This window comes from Parambassis ranga, chromosome 4 (assembly GCF_900634625.1).
Source record: "Parambassis ranga chromosome 4, fParRan2.1, whole genome shotgun sequence".
Taxonomy (NCBI): domain Eukaryota; kingdom Metazoa; phylum Chordata; class Actinopteri; family Ambassidae; genus Parambassis; species Parambassis ranga.
The window spans coordinates 25,107,625-25,122,508 of NC_041025.1; the positions used below are offsets into that span (position 1 = coordinate 25,107,625).

Here is a 14,884-nt window from a genome sequence, read left to right on the forward strand (position 1 = left end):
CAAATGACTTGTTTTCCTGTGTGTGCCTGTGTGTGTGTGTGCCTGTGTGTGTGTGTGTGTGCCTCCTCCTTCTTCAGCCCCGTCTGATCAAAGGGTTAAAAGTTATTTTAACATTATTGTATCATTATTACATGATTATAACATGTCTGGCCGTACAGCCTGCATTATGAAACATAAACCGAGGACCTTGTCTTGAGCTTCTAGAGGAAAATTCTCTGTCTTTTCATCAATATATGTCAAAAAACAAGTATTGGTAACATCTGCAGTGGGTTTCCGGGGTGGGAGTGAAGGTTTGCGTGTGTGTTTTGTGGAATTGTGTGGTTGAACTGTTCTGTATTTTTGTCGTATTATTCTGTGATGGGTGTTATTAGGACCCCCTCAAAAACCAGATGCTATATCTCAAGGGGCTACCCTTCGACCCCTTCAATCCATGGCTTTTGTTGGACATGTGTAACTTGAAGTGATCCTTGGGGGTGGAGGTGAACACTGCATTGTATATGGCAGACAGATCACGCCTGTTCCTCTGAGGGAAGGTTTTTCTTGATGTAGACATCTCCTTGACTCAGACCACCTGTCCTCCTGGTCTAAAATGTGAACTCTGGTGTGCTGTGGGGGCCTTGTGTTTGAGGGTGTGAATGGACTGCTGAGTCCTCCTCTGAGTCATTTGCCTGTGCAGTGGTTGTTTAGTGTGCCCGATGATCTGTTGTCATATGGACTCCAAGATGCTGATCACACCGTGCTCCCTCCTCCAAACTGTGATTTGTAATTCCAACGTTTCAGTAGTAAATAGTCTTATTTTTTAAATCAGGGTCGAACTGAATCATGCAGTAATTACAGCATTTTGCCCTGTATATACACCCCAGAACCCTTTGGACCATAGTCTCAGCTAGGGCACCAAAATGGCCAGAGCTCTGCTCATGACTTCCAGCTGGTGTCCAGTGAGTGGTGGGAGTGGAACAATAAATGAGCATCTGTGTGCGTGGCTTTTCTTTACACCTAGATTTGAAGCCTGTCTTTAAGTAACCTTTATTTAACCAGGCAGGTCCACTGAGAACCAATTTACAGTGACCACACAGAGGCAACGCAGTCCAAACCCAGACCATTCAGTGACATTAAACATAGCTAAAAACAATAGAACTGATGTGGAACTATTGCTCGTATTGAATTTATAAATCTATAAAAGATGAGAGGGAAGGAAGGAGCTGAGTTTCCAGAGGATTCCAACAGCCATCAATGTGAACTGCACAGCCAGAAGTGCAGAACTGTTCGTCCCTTGATGTTTCTGTCCACTGCATTCATGTGAACAGTTCCACTTCATGACCTGACCTGCATCAGGCTTCATCTATAAATCTTGACCAGAGTTTGAATTTCATAAAGACGTTTTGTGCTTTGACTGCTGCTGTGATGCAGAGGAAGGTCTGACAACAGCTGTCTGCAGAACAAAGAGACTTACTGAGAAGCTTTGAGGAAACATTTTACCCAGAGTTCAGCTGACGTTTGCTCTGCTGTGTAACACTGAGAGCGTTCACCTCTGCTGCAGAATAAAGAGCAGGCTGAGAAGATGTGAGGGTTTCAGCTGGGCCAGTTAATTCGGAGGGGCTGCCGTTTGTTCGGTTGTGGAACACCGACAGTGTTGACCTCTGACTGAGCCAAGAAGAAAAGCTCTTTAAGCCTCAGAGACGTCAGCAGCTGGACGCTGAAGATACTGAACCAAAAATAAACCAGGCAGCTGAGGCAGAGAGCACGGCCCACAGAGCGGGTTCTGATCGGCAGGGGCGCCACAATCACACCAACAATCACTCTGCTTAGGTGCTCTGCAAAGATCTTTTATAGCGCCGATGTCCCACTCCTCTCATCCCCCGTGTGCTTGTTTGTCTATATGTTGGACGTAAATGACTGGAGGAGCGAGCGCTCTTATCATAATATAGGATCTTGCACATGTTGTGGGTCATGTCGACAAAGCAGGCTGACAGCTGGCTGAGGATGAGGTGAAGGTGTTGCGTTGTGTTGCATTGTGCGCCGTGTATTTACGTCTTTCAATGAGGATGTTGGGGCGCTGACTTTTTACTTCTATGACCACCCTGATGTTGCAGAGTGTGCTCTGTCAAGATGTGTGTGGTGAAACGGATTTCTTCCAAAATGAAAAGAGTATCAGGTGGAGACACTGAGGGGAGTGAGAGAGACGAGACAGGAATCTCTTCCTGTATACACGGTATAAATATAAATCTTTACATTTTCGTTGTATAATAAATCATCTCAGGGTGATGCACGCTGGTTCGAGGGCCCCTCGTGAATGTTTGCCTGGGGCCCCAAGAGACTCTAGAATCGCTTCTGCTCATAGGTCTGTTAAAACAGCATCCAGTCACAGCTCAGGCAAAGTGATCATCAGGATGATCTGTCCACACTATGTCCTCCTCCTCAGGAGGCAGAGACGGACAGGCGGGTTCAGCTGTGGTTCAGCTCTCTTTGTTGGTGGATTGGTTCATTATTGAGTTCTGCTCCCTGATTGGCTGCTGCTATCAAGCAGTCCAACACCGTCACACTAAACTTTCTCTCTCTCTCACACACACACACACACACACACACACACACACTATTAAAGTCCTGCAGCAGCTCAGGAGGTCGATAATGAAATCTGTTCGGTTCTCTCAGCTCAACCTCTCTGATCACCCTCCGCTTCCTCCCCCTCCTCCTCATCTTCCTCCCCCTCCTCCTCCTCATCTTCCTCCCCCTGTGAACTCACTTCCTTTCTGTGTGGAAATATTAATCTTTTCATTAAGAGAATTTAATTGCCAGCAGACAGACGAGCGACTGGAGCAGCTTCAAAGCCTGTCGATTCTTTGTTGGAAAAATGAAAGATTCTCTCTCATTTCACTGTTTGTGCTTTCAATGGAGCTTCTCTGACTGCTGAAAAGGTCAATCGCACTATTACAGCACAAGAGTTTGTCCTGAAGGGTGGCGCTCTAACAAAGGTGTTGGAATCACACACACACTGATTGTACTGAAAGAGCGATGATGCTCCACGTACCAAGTCAGCTGTTACATGGTCAGTTTCTGATTGGCTCACAGGCTGAACCGGTTGAATTGCTTTTGGTTTGTTTCATTTGTTAATAAACATGTGACAGCCTCAGCTTTGCGCATGGCTTTGCTTTGAGTGACAGCCTAGATGAAGGAGGCGGAGCCACATGACATACTCCACGAGAACACAGACCTGTTCTTGCTCTCAGCGCTCCGATGAGACATCACTGTGATTGGTTTGGGAGCTTTCATCGTTTAGAGGGTCTAAATGTCAGTTTTGATATTTTCTGTTAATTTCCCAGCCCTGCCTGCAGATGTGAAACATGTGACCCTGCTCAGGCAGTGAGTCATGTGATGGCGACCTGACTGTTGGAACTTCCTGTTCAGGTTGATGTTGTACATCAGGGGTGCCCAATACGTGGATCGCAGCCTTTCAAAATATGTTATAATGTTAATCTGTCATCGATCCTCATGGTGCTCCAAAGATCTTTTAGAACCCAGATGTCCCACTCTTTCCTGATCACTTGCAATTATGATTAAGATTAGGATTAAGAAACCTTTATTAGTCCCACAATGGGAAAATTGCATTTTTGCAACAGCAGATACAGACAGCAAGGGATAAGTTAGGAAAGATATATACATGATAAAATAAAGTACCAATAAAATATAGACTAGGAAAACAGTTCACATATGAACAGTTCACAGGTGAGTGGAGGGAGAAGTGGTTTATAAACTGTACATAGTGCATCAGAAACTAAATAAATGGTTTATTGTACACTGTGGTGTGTGAGTACTGCTCCTATCAGAAGTGTTTATTCTACAGTCTGACAGCAGCAGGAAGGAAAGACCTTCTGTACCTCTCCTCCACACACCGAGGGTGGAGCAGTCTGTCCCTGAAGCTGCTCTGCAGGGCTGACAGGGGGTCCTGCAGGGGGTGGGACTCATTGTCCAGCATGGAGGTCAGTTTTGCCAGGACCCTCCTGTCACCCACCTCCTGCACTGAGTCCAGAGAGCAGCCCAGGACAGAGCTGGACCTGTGTGAGCCAGGTCTCGGAGAACAGAAGGACGCTGCTCTCCATGTACTCACGCTGATGGCGAGTTAGTGCCGCTAGCTCATCCATCTTATTGGGAAGAGATCTCCCATAGCTTTCCCATAGCGACGGTGGGGAGAGCCGCTCTGAAGCATCTCTTCTTATCCCGACGTTTCTTCCCGGCCCTGCAACCACGGCGGGTCTTCAGAACCAGTTCCGGGGGTATTTAGTGTCAGTCCCTGGGAACACTACAGCGTTAAGCAGCGCAATCAGCTGTTCCCTACTGTAAACAAAGCGCACGTGGGCCGCTTCATGCATTGTTGTGCTGGATGTTATTGTAAAAGCAGAAAAAAGTCTTTATACAAGATCTTTAACAATGCGCAAGTTTTTGGGCCATGCCAACAACAACAGACAGCTGAATGCTGCGGGCCGACAGAGAGGACCATACTGCTGGAGTGACGGTAGTTCAGACAGTGATGTGGAAAAGGAGTGAAGGTGTCTTACAGCGCGCTGTTTTTATCATGTCCCTCAAAGATGATGTTGCTTGTTAGTTAGCTTACTAGTTGGCTGCTACTAAGACTAATGTCATTAACTGTCTTCCTTGTAGTTTTGTGCCCCCCACCCATGCAGCACAGTTTTGAACTATGATCTCATCTTCACACTTACACCCCTTGTCAATGCCATGATCTATGAGGGAGGAAGCTGTTGTTTACTGTAAGTTCAGTAGACTGTTGTATTTGGCTGATGATAAGTTGTTGCCATATCTGCTTCCTCCCCAGGTAAAATGGACATAAGGAGATTTCATTCAAAGTAATGGAAAGTAAGCGTTTACTTCATCTACTTTTTTCCCTGTATCACTGTCCTGATGGTAACAGTTCAACCAGAGAGTACCCGGGGTGTGATGTGTCCCTGATGTGTATAGAGCGTGTTGAGCAGGGGGCTCAGCACACAGCTCTGTGGGGAGCCGGTGCTGAGGCAGAGGGCCGTCGATGTGTGTTGGCCCATTCTGACCCAAAGAAAAGCCGTTAATCCACACGTAGATGGAGCGTGGAAGCCCCAAGTTCTTGAGTTTCTCCACCAGTTTGCAGGGAAGGATGCCATTGAAAGCTGAACTGTAATTCACATAGAACATCTAGACCTAGCACCCCTGCTGCTCTAGGTGGGACAGCGCAGAATGGAGGGCTGTGGCCACAGCGTCCTCTGTGGATCTGTGTTTCCTCTGGGCAAACTGGTGAGAGTCAAAACATGGGGGCAGCAGTGATGTGGCTCTGGAACAGTTTTTCAAAGCACTTCATAACTACTGGTGTGAGTGCAACTGGCTGGTAGTTGCTTGGGGCTGAAGCTGTGGGATTTCTTTGGCAGGGGGACAATGGTGGAGGGTTTCAGACACGTTGGAACAGTGGACAGGGACTGGTTGAAGATCTTGGTAAAGATTCTAGCCAGCTGATCGGCACAGTCTTTCTGTACCCTTTCTCAGGATGGACCTCAGTGTGCACCTAAACTCGCTCTCCGATTGTGAGGGCTGAAATACTGTAAGACATTAGGTGTGGCGTGGCCGTCGCTGGTGGCTCCACCTCAAAGCAAGCAAAGAAGAGGTTAAGTTTCTCTGCCAGTGTGGCCTCACTGTCAGCAACTCCTATTCTGCTGAGATTCTAGATGCCCTGCCACACCTGCGTGCTGTTGTTGCTGCCCCGGTGGTCCTCCTCCTGTAGTACATCTCTGATGCCTCTCTTCACATTAGCTCCGGCTGTGCTGAAATGAGTCCAATCTCCTCTCTCTGAGCAGCCGCTGGACCTCCCGGGTCATCCAGGGATTCTGGTTAGGATAAACCTGGATGCACTGTCCACTGTGACAGTGTTCTTAATTCTTAATGTTTGATATAATATAATGTAACACAGCACTGTGAACACTCCCAGGTCCCGTTGTTCAAACACATTCCAGTTTGTTCTGTTGCAGCAGCTGCTGGGAGGCACCATCAGGCTAAGTCTTTACAGTGTTTGTGCTGCTCAGAGTAGTTTTACAGAGAGGGGCATATGTGGGGATCAGAAACGGGCACATGTGGTCAGACTGGGCCAAGTGTGGAAGCCCTGTAGCCCAGCTTGACATTTGTGCGCACTTTGTCCAGAGTATTTGCTCCTAGTAGCACACTAAACGTGACGATGGAGTCTGGGGAGCGCTGCTTTCAGGTCCTCCTGATTAAAGTTTCCTGCTACGGTGAGCACAGCGTCCGGATACATGCTCTGCTGTTGGCTAATGCTACCATGCAGAGCTGAGCTAGCATTAGCATCCGGTGGAATGTAAACAGCAGTTACTAGGACAACGGTAAACTCTTTAGGAAGATAAATGGTTCCATACTCCAGGTCCATGGATCAGTCTGCTATAGTCACTGTGTTTGTACACCAGCTGTTATTAATGTACAGAGTCCCCCTTCTCTGCTCTTACCGGAGTCCTGTTCGACGCTGTACAGTGTAGCCAGCTAGCTCGACAGCAGAGTGAGGTATAGATGGGTAAAGCCAAGACTGTGATTAAAGTATGCAGCTGTCTCTCACCACATTGTTGGTAGAGGTCTGTAGTCTCAGTTCGTCCATCTTATTTGCGAGGGATCTGGTGTTTGTGACAAAGAGGCTGGGAAGCGCTGGTTATGACGGGCTGCTTCCTTAGCCTAGCTAGCACCCTGGCTCTGCAGTCCCGCTTCTGCTTCCTGTCTCTGCGCTGGTATGGTAATCCATGGTGAGTCGGGGGTCCTCGCTATGTCCCCTGGGATCTTATGCGAGCAGACAAACTTGGCTGTAACACTGCCTTCATCGTAACTCCGATTTTTAGGAGGTCACTTAGATGTAGATGTAGTCCGCATAACAGAATGTACTCGAGATGAGAAAAAGCATTTAACCACAAATCAAAACAAAGCCCCGACTTAACGAGCACTGAGCTGCAGCTGCTATGTGCAGCGCCATCTTGTGAGAACTTCCCCACTCACACCTTCGACCTGGGTCGCTCGACTGGACTCACAGTAACTCATCTCTCCAGCCTCAACCTGCACAGATCAGGCCATCTTGCTGTCTCCATGGATCTCAACGTTCAGTTCAGTTCAGTTGTCTTTAGTTGGTTTGATAAATCAACCTGATGATGCCCAGACCATCTGGGAGTGGCACGGTCAGACAGGTGTGTCGCAGGTAACGTCAGTCTGTTTGATGCAGCACAGTGGGAAAAATGTGTTTCACAGCTCACACTGCTGAGCATGTGACCAGGTCCTTTAGAGTGGCATAAAGACCATCCCGCTGTGCTGCAAAGGTTTTTGTTGTAAAGTGGTGATGCGGGTTTCTTTTTGTGTTTCATTGCAGTTTTTTGCTATGAACACAAACGGCACATTTCAATGGTGAAGTGACACTGCTGAATCAAACTGTTACTCGTCTTCATGTCGATCAGAGTGGAAACAAATGTCGAAACGTGGTGTGAGGAGATGGAGCGACAGCAGAGGATAATCCTGCTCTGATCAAAGTGAAGAGATGTTTGTGTTTTCACTTCAGCATGAGCAGCAGCTCAGGACGCTGGATTTACTTCACACTGAAACACAACACCAACACCCTGAAACGGGAACTGTCAAGAACACAAACACAACCACAGGCTGCAGCTCTCTGTGGAGAATAAAGCAGCTCTGATGTAACCAGGAAGAAATAAAGCGATCATATTTTCATTAATCTCTGCTCTCTGATGACATCAGGACATGCAAAAAGAGTCCAGTGTATCCTAAACGTTCCATTTAGGGAACCTGGACCATCCAGAGGGGTTCTCAGAACAGTCATTGTGTCAGGGTTTGTTGAGGTGAGCCTTTCATCTACACTGAGCTAAATGATCAACAAACAATCTAATTCAACCTGAACAACAGCAGAAGAAAACCGGATTCTCAGAGCAAATCTAACCCTTCAGACAGAAATGACCTTGAAATCAGCTGAAACCCAAATAAGTGTGTTACCTTGATTCAGTGTGTGTGTGTCCCGTCTGTAATCTGCTTCAGTTTTGGGGTGAATATAAATATTTTTATGTCTGTTATCTGCTGGAAATGTTTCTCACTGACGTCTGAGCGCCTGAAGGCAGCTCAGGGCTGTGTGTGTGTCTGTGTGTGTCTGTGTGTGTAGTAATAATCTCTGAATGGAGCTGAACGTGAACTGAATTTATTATAAAGCTTGAAGTGATTCCTGCCTGTCCTATAGGACCTGAACACATCGTCACACAGAGGAAGTGTGTGTGTTATCAGCAGCTTGTTTATCTGGAGCTAATTGTGTCTTAATGAGATTCTGGACTCAGCTGATCTGATTCTTGCACCATACACGAATGTGTTCTGATAACAGGTCAAAGGTCACAAACCAACAGCTCCCAGGGTGCACTGCCACAGGAAGGTGTGTGATGTGCAGTCAATGAATCAATCAGCAGAACTTGAATCTCTTGAAAATTTTAACGTGGTGTAGTCCTGGTTCCCTGACCAGGCTCATCATTTGTGTCTCTTCTCGACCCTCTCCTCCAGTCCCATGGGGTGGGGCTTTGGCTCTTTACTTGAAGACGTTCCTCTGCTCCTCCATCAGCTTCATCAGTTTTTAACTGTTTGGTGGGGAAACATGGTTTATATGTGGTGGAGGAGCTCAGTGGATCTGTGAGGGACTCGCAGGACTATAGCTCATAAATGTCCCATTACTTATGTAACCCTCTTCTTCTTCAGGTCCAATGCCAGCCGACACCGTCCCTAATCCACTACTCTGCGTTGCGTTTAGTCGTGATGTAGCATATGTATGGGAAGAAAAGACACAGGGGACTTGAGTTCTGGTATTGCGGCTGAGACCGTTCGCTGCACTTTAATAGACCCTCCAAACTCAGTCCTTTCAGAAGAACGAACCTTCTGTCAGATACTGAACTAGAACAGATATACGGTACATTTGTTTGCTCCATGTGGAACCATACACAATCACCAAGCTCACACAAAACTAAATCACATCACAAAATAAACAAAATAAAGTGCCAATACCACAAAACTGAACTGAACCGGAGCCTGAACATAACCGTAAACTATTTGGGCAACATGGGTGGTTCTGTATCTGTGGATGCTCTCATTCATCCATGTCCATGGGAGGTTCTGGTTTTTATGGCAGTGAGTGCCTGCAGTGTTGCCTACGTTCAGAAGGTTGAAGCTCTGGTGTTTCTAACGACTGGCTGACCACTATGAGCCTACAGGGGGCTGTGGTGGGGGGCAGGTGGACAGTCCATTGGTCTTGCTGTGATCATGTGACTTGGAGTGGAGCTTCCTGGAATGGATAGAATCACTGCATTGTATGTGGTAGAAAGATGATGTCTGAGGCCACCAGCTCTGTTAAGGGAAGGTTCTTCCAGCTTCACATAGATGCTTCCTGACTCCTCTTTAGACCACCTGTCCTCTCTGTCTAAAATGTGAACATTGTTGTCCTCAAGGAGTGTCCTCTGTCTCTGAGGTGGAGGTGAACAGCTGAGTCTTGTCCTGAGGAGGTATCAGGTCAGTGTTTCCATCATTATATCAGGTCAAGTTATTTTATTTCTTTTTATTTTCTTTATAGCACCAGATCATAACAGAAGCCATTAAAGGTTTTCCTATAGAACAGGTCTACACCTGGTTCTTTTATTAACTAAACAGCTCATGTTATTGATCTTATTTTCATGTGCACAGAGGCCCGATGTGCGTACACACACAGACACATGCACAGACTAAACTCTATGACTACGCTAGGCTAAGCTAACGTTACTGATGTCCGTGTTTTTATTTTATTTTTGCCATTGAAATATGCTTTAACATCCCGCTCTGTAACCATGACGGGACCTTCGGCAGCTTTGCCCACGGTTGGACGCAGAGTGCTGTGGGTCTCAGCTCTACTGCAGCTGAACCTGCTGCGTGAAGCTACAGAGACGGACCGGCTGTGAGTGTTTTGAGGCGGGTCGCTGCTTGTCGAGGGCAGTAGCTGACTGCAGAATGATTTCACGTCAGTCACCAGAGTGAGTCACTAGTAGCTTTATATAAATAAAAAAAAAGTTTGGAAAGCCACCAAATGTAGCGACGCCAAGTTACCAACACTCGTCTCCATGCTGTGGTAAAAACGCCTCCCTGTATTACTTGATGCGCATGTCCAGAACAGAACAGAACACACGTCCCGAACCAAAACACGTGTACCGAACAGTTCAGATTTTATTTCCTCAACCGTCCCACCTCTAACATATGGAATGGAGATGTTCTTTCTCCGCCGGTTGTCCTTCTTGTTGTTGGGGGGTCTTGTTTTTGTGGCTTTGATGAGTCCAGGTAGCCACAGGTCTGCAGGGCCTTCCTGATGTGGTGTTGCTCCTTCTTCTTCCCCTCTGAGCTGGTGGGTACAGTTTGTGCTCTGTGCTGCAGGGTCCTGATGACTCCCAGTTTGTGTTCCAGTGGGTGGTGTGAATCAAACAACAGGTACTGGTCCGTGTGTGTGGGTTTCCTGTACACTTCCACATTGAGGCTCCTGTCCTCCTCAGTGTGGACTGTGCAGTCCAAGAAGGCCAGATTGTTGTCCCTGGTGTCCTCAGTGAACTTTATGTTGTCGTCCACTGCGTTGATGTGTTCTGTGAACCGCTCCACTTCATTGGTTTTGATTTTGTCATCCACATATTTAAAGAGGTGGGTGGGGGTGGTTCCAGGAAAGGAACTCAGGGCTCTTCTCTCCAGGCCTTTCCACAGGTGATCCCACGGTGTGATCCCCTTTTTCTGCTCTTGTTTAGACATCTTTTGTGCTTTGTCAGTCAGGATTATTTAAACTCCTGCTTCTTTGACCTCAGTGAAGACAGTCACCTACTGACCAACAGTAACAACCTGTGTTTGTGTAAAGTTCATTTGCAGCAAGAAGTATGCAGCCCCCAGAAGAGAGCAGATAAAAAATGTCCAGCAACAAGTCACCTGTACATTTACCTGCAAGTCATACAGAGTTCTCAGAGGGCCGTCCCCCCTCATAACTCAATAGACACTCCATGGAAAAAGGGGGTGGATAGACCCCATCTGTCCATTGGCCCCCGCTCTGCGCTGCTAGGTTTTTGTCAGGTTTTTGTGTTTAAATCTCACAGGTGGAATAAAACCAGTCAGACCTGTGGAGGTTAAACAAAGAGAGAAACGAGGCATGATGGGAAACTAATCTGCTGCTACCCGTCTTCAGAGGGATTAAATGATTCACCGTCAGGCTGCATTTAACAGATTCAGATTCCCAGGTCAGCATCAAGAACCAGAAGATGCTCCTGTTCCTCCTTTATATGTAATTAACAGTAAATCTAGTTTAATACATAAAAATAAACTAAACAATGATTAGCAATAACATTCTATCAATGGAGGCTGTCGTACGTGTTCCCAGATGAAGCCAGAGTCTATGGGTCTGTCTATGCTATGGATGCAACCATGGCAGAATCGTTTGGCGACCTGCGGCTCATGCTGTGAACAAGAAGCCATGGTCTGCAGTCAAAAACAGAAATGATGAAGAGTAAATGTTGGAGCGGCTTCTAGGATTTAGTAGTTCATGCTATGCATGCATAGTAAATGTTATGCAGTTAGCATGCTAAAAACAGAGCTAAGCAGAGCTCCCCCCTCCTTGCTCACCTTCAATTGATGAGGCTCAATTTTTAATGCAAAGACAGACTGCAAACTGAAACTGTGACTCATGAACATGCCGAAGCAATAAGTCATGAGCCTAGTGTGCAGCAAGGATGAACTGAACCTCACTAACAGGGAGATAACGACAGGGTCGTGTCCTGCAGTGAACGTCAACTTATTTAGAACATCTTTAACGTTGACCTGCAGCTCTCCTCTTTCCAATACAGCTGAGAATAAAGCAGTTATTGTGAAACACTTCATACAGAACCACTCCTGCAGTGACACAAAGCAACCAAAGCCCGTGTTTTAGCAGCAGCTGTCTGTGACAGACGATGACGACAGACACTGGAATGAAAACCTGTTGTGGAGCGTGCTGACCGGCTCTGACCCGATCAGAGGGAAACATCAAACAGCAGCTGGAGTCTCTGAATCTCTGAGCAGATGTTGGAACTCCTTCAGAGAATCTCTGAGCTCAACAACAAACGGCAGCAGGAAAAGCAACAAGCAGTGAAGGCAAATAAGCTGCTTCAGCACAGAAGACACAGTAAACACCAGCGCTCTGTGACAGGAGACAGACTTACAGTCATCTCTGAACCAGCAGGCAGCGATAAACCACGGAGTGTGATTGTTTGTAAATGACAGTAGTTGAATGAACGGACCATCTGCTAATCACAAGCTAACCACAACCAATCAGATCGAAGAGGATTTACTTAAAACTTAGGATTTTAAGTAAATGCATTCAAATCTACGTGGCATAACACTAAATTGAGTTATTCAGATGTACTTGAATGTTTTTTACTTACATTTACTTAATTTAGTTGAATTAATTTCCCTAGTTTCATGTTTACTTCATACTTGTAAAAATGTTTCCCCAAAAACCTTGAGTACAGCTTTGTTTGAGGTTTTAGAGTGTAGTTCAATAATCAGTGCAAACATGACCGGACATATACTATAATATATAATATATGAACATATCAGGAAGAGTAATTTAGAGCTAGGTCCCTAGTCCGGATCGTGATCCTGGTCCTGGTCCTGGTCGAGTTGACACCTGTCTGAATAACAATGAGCTCTGTGCTACTGCGAAGGACCTGATTATGAAACAACTCTTGCTGGAGCTTTAAACGGATTGTTTTCAGCGTGGAAATGGAAATCCCTGCAGAGATAATCCCATCAACACACTCAGGCTTTTACTATGGAAGAGCCTCTAGCAGGAAGTGGTACAACAAATCAACTGTTAACCTGCAATAATGTTCTATTCAAATAAAACACAGAGTTTGAGAAAATCATCAGAAATTTTCTTTAGTCTTTAAACAAGTCTGAACCCTGTTGGTGTCGCCTGCAGTTCCTCCAGTGTCCACTAGAAGCTGGCCCCAACAGTGAGTCAATCCCCTTCCCTCCATGTCTTTACAGCAGCAGTAACGTGTTTCCAGCATCTCGATAGTTTCCTAATAAGGTGTTGGTGCTGATCCAGCTCAACATGTTTCAGACACTGAAAAACTTTATTGACACTCTCAGAGTCACTAGAGATCCAATAGTGGATGTTGTAAAAGTTCCCTCTGTCCTTTCTCCATCAGCAGGAGCTGGCTCAGAGCCGGCTCAGAGGGGGCTCCCCCTATAAGCCGGCTCCTGATCAGGGTCCCGTTAAAGGGGGTTTTATACTAACGTGAACCTGCAGAATTCAGCAACTTCATAACTGGTGACACACCTGAGAGACACACAGACACACACAGCCTGGCTGCAGCAGGCTGCATGCTCCTCAGACAAACCTCCAGACATAAAAACAGGTCAAGGTCAAAGCAAATCAAACAGAACCACAAACCTGCAGACCCGAGACAGAGCGTGACCACACGCATGCCGCGGGGCGCACGTACTCTGGCCCCGGGTGCAGTTATCAGACTTGTCGTACCTGCGTGCGCAGCGGCTCCTCGTGCTCAATGACGCTGAGGACCGGGATCTCCAGGAAGGAGGCCATGAGGTCCACCTGTAGCAGCTCCTCGCGGCTCTGCGGGAACGCGAGCACAGCGGACACTCCCTGCACCACCACGCCCTGGCACACGCACCGGAACAGCGACTCCGGATCCGCGGCGGCCAGCTGCCGGGATACCAGTTCCAGGCTCAGGTTGTAGGGCAGGAAGTTGACCCGTTCCAGCGTCGGGTCGAGGTTCACCGCGGCCGCCGCGCGGCTCAGCGCCGCCTGGACCCTCACGCGAGCCGCCCGCTGCGCCGGCAGGAGCGCACCGACGCGCACCGTGTGTCCAATCTGCGCCAGGAGGTGGCACGGCTGCGGGTGGAGAAGGCAGGGTCGGACGAGGATGAGCTGCATGAGGACGATGGCTCGGAGGGTCCGGAAGCAGGAGGAGGAGGTGAAAGACATCCTGCCGCGCTCTCAGCATCGCTCTGCCGCTCCTCCGGTTACTCCTGCTGCTCCGCCGAAACACCGAGAGGCTGTTGCTGCTGCTGCTGAGAGGAGACTGAGGGGGAGGGGAGGTGCTGTCCCAAAAAAACAGGAGGTGCAGAGGAGATCCGACTGAAGGATGGAGGAGGAGCAGGAGGAGCAGGAGGAGCAGGGTGCCAAAAGAGGAAAAGGAGCAGAGCTGTCTGAGAAGGAGGTGAAAACACGGAGAGCGAGGAAAAATAAGGAGAGAGAGGAAAGTGAGAGAAGGGAGGAGGAACTGAGGAGGTGAAGGACACTGAAGGAGGAAGAGAAAGTTCTTTAGACAGAATAAAGATTTCTGTATTTATTTACAGATTATTTATGTTTTATTTTGTTTGGGGGGGGGGGCTTCCTTTGACCTCTAGAGTAACAGTGGTGCATTAGTAGTGTGTGTGTGTGTGTGTGTGTGTGTGTGTGTGTGTTTTGTATTTAAGACTGTTGAAGGAGCAGAGACACCTGCTGCTGCCTACTCCCCTCAGAATACAGAGAATTCCAGCTGTGAAGGACGACGAGGTCGCAGTGAAGCTTTCTGAGGAGAATCCGGCTCATTTTCACTCCGTGAGGTTTCGATTCGTCATCCTTTGAACATCACAGCTGAGAGCTGGGCTGCTGTTACATAACACACACACAAACACGAACTCAGTAAATATTCCATCTGAACCAGATCTTCCTGAGAAAAGTGGAACAGCAACAATCGGCATTAATTAGAAGATGAAGAGTCAGTTTGACTGGAGATATTAATAGGTTTTGATTTTGTCCAGATGTGGAGTCACATGTCAC

The 14,884-nt window shown here is 47.3% G+C and overlaps 1 protein-coding gene across 1 annotated transcript in view; it reads right to left on the bottom strand.

Moving 5' to 3' along the window:
- The window catches only part of grin3bb (glutamate receptor, ionotropic, N-methyl-D-aspartate 3Bb), a 32,387-nt gene extending 18,343 nt beyond the window's left edge, over nt 1-14,044 (bottom strand). Inside the window, exon 1 of the mRNA XM_028403999.1 lies at nt 13,577-14,044. Within this exon, the coding sequence (XP_028259800.1) occupies nt 13,577-14,044 (468 nt within the window). The remainder of the gene's footprint in view (nt 1-13,576) is intronic.
- Nucleotides 14,045-14,884: the final 840 nt, after the last annotated feature.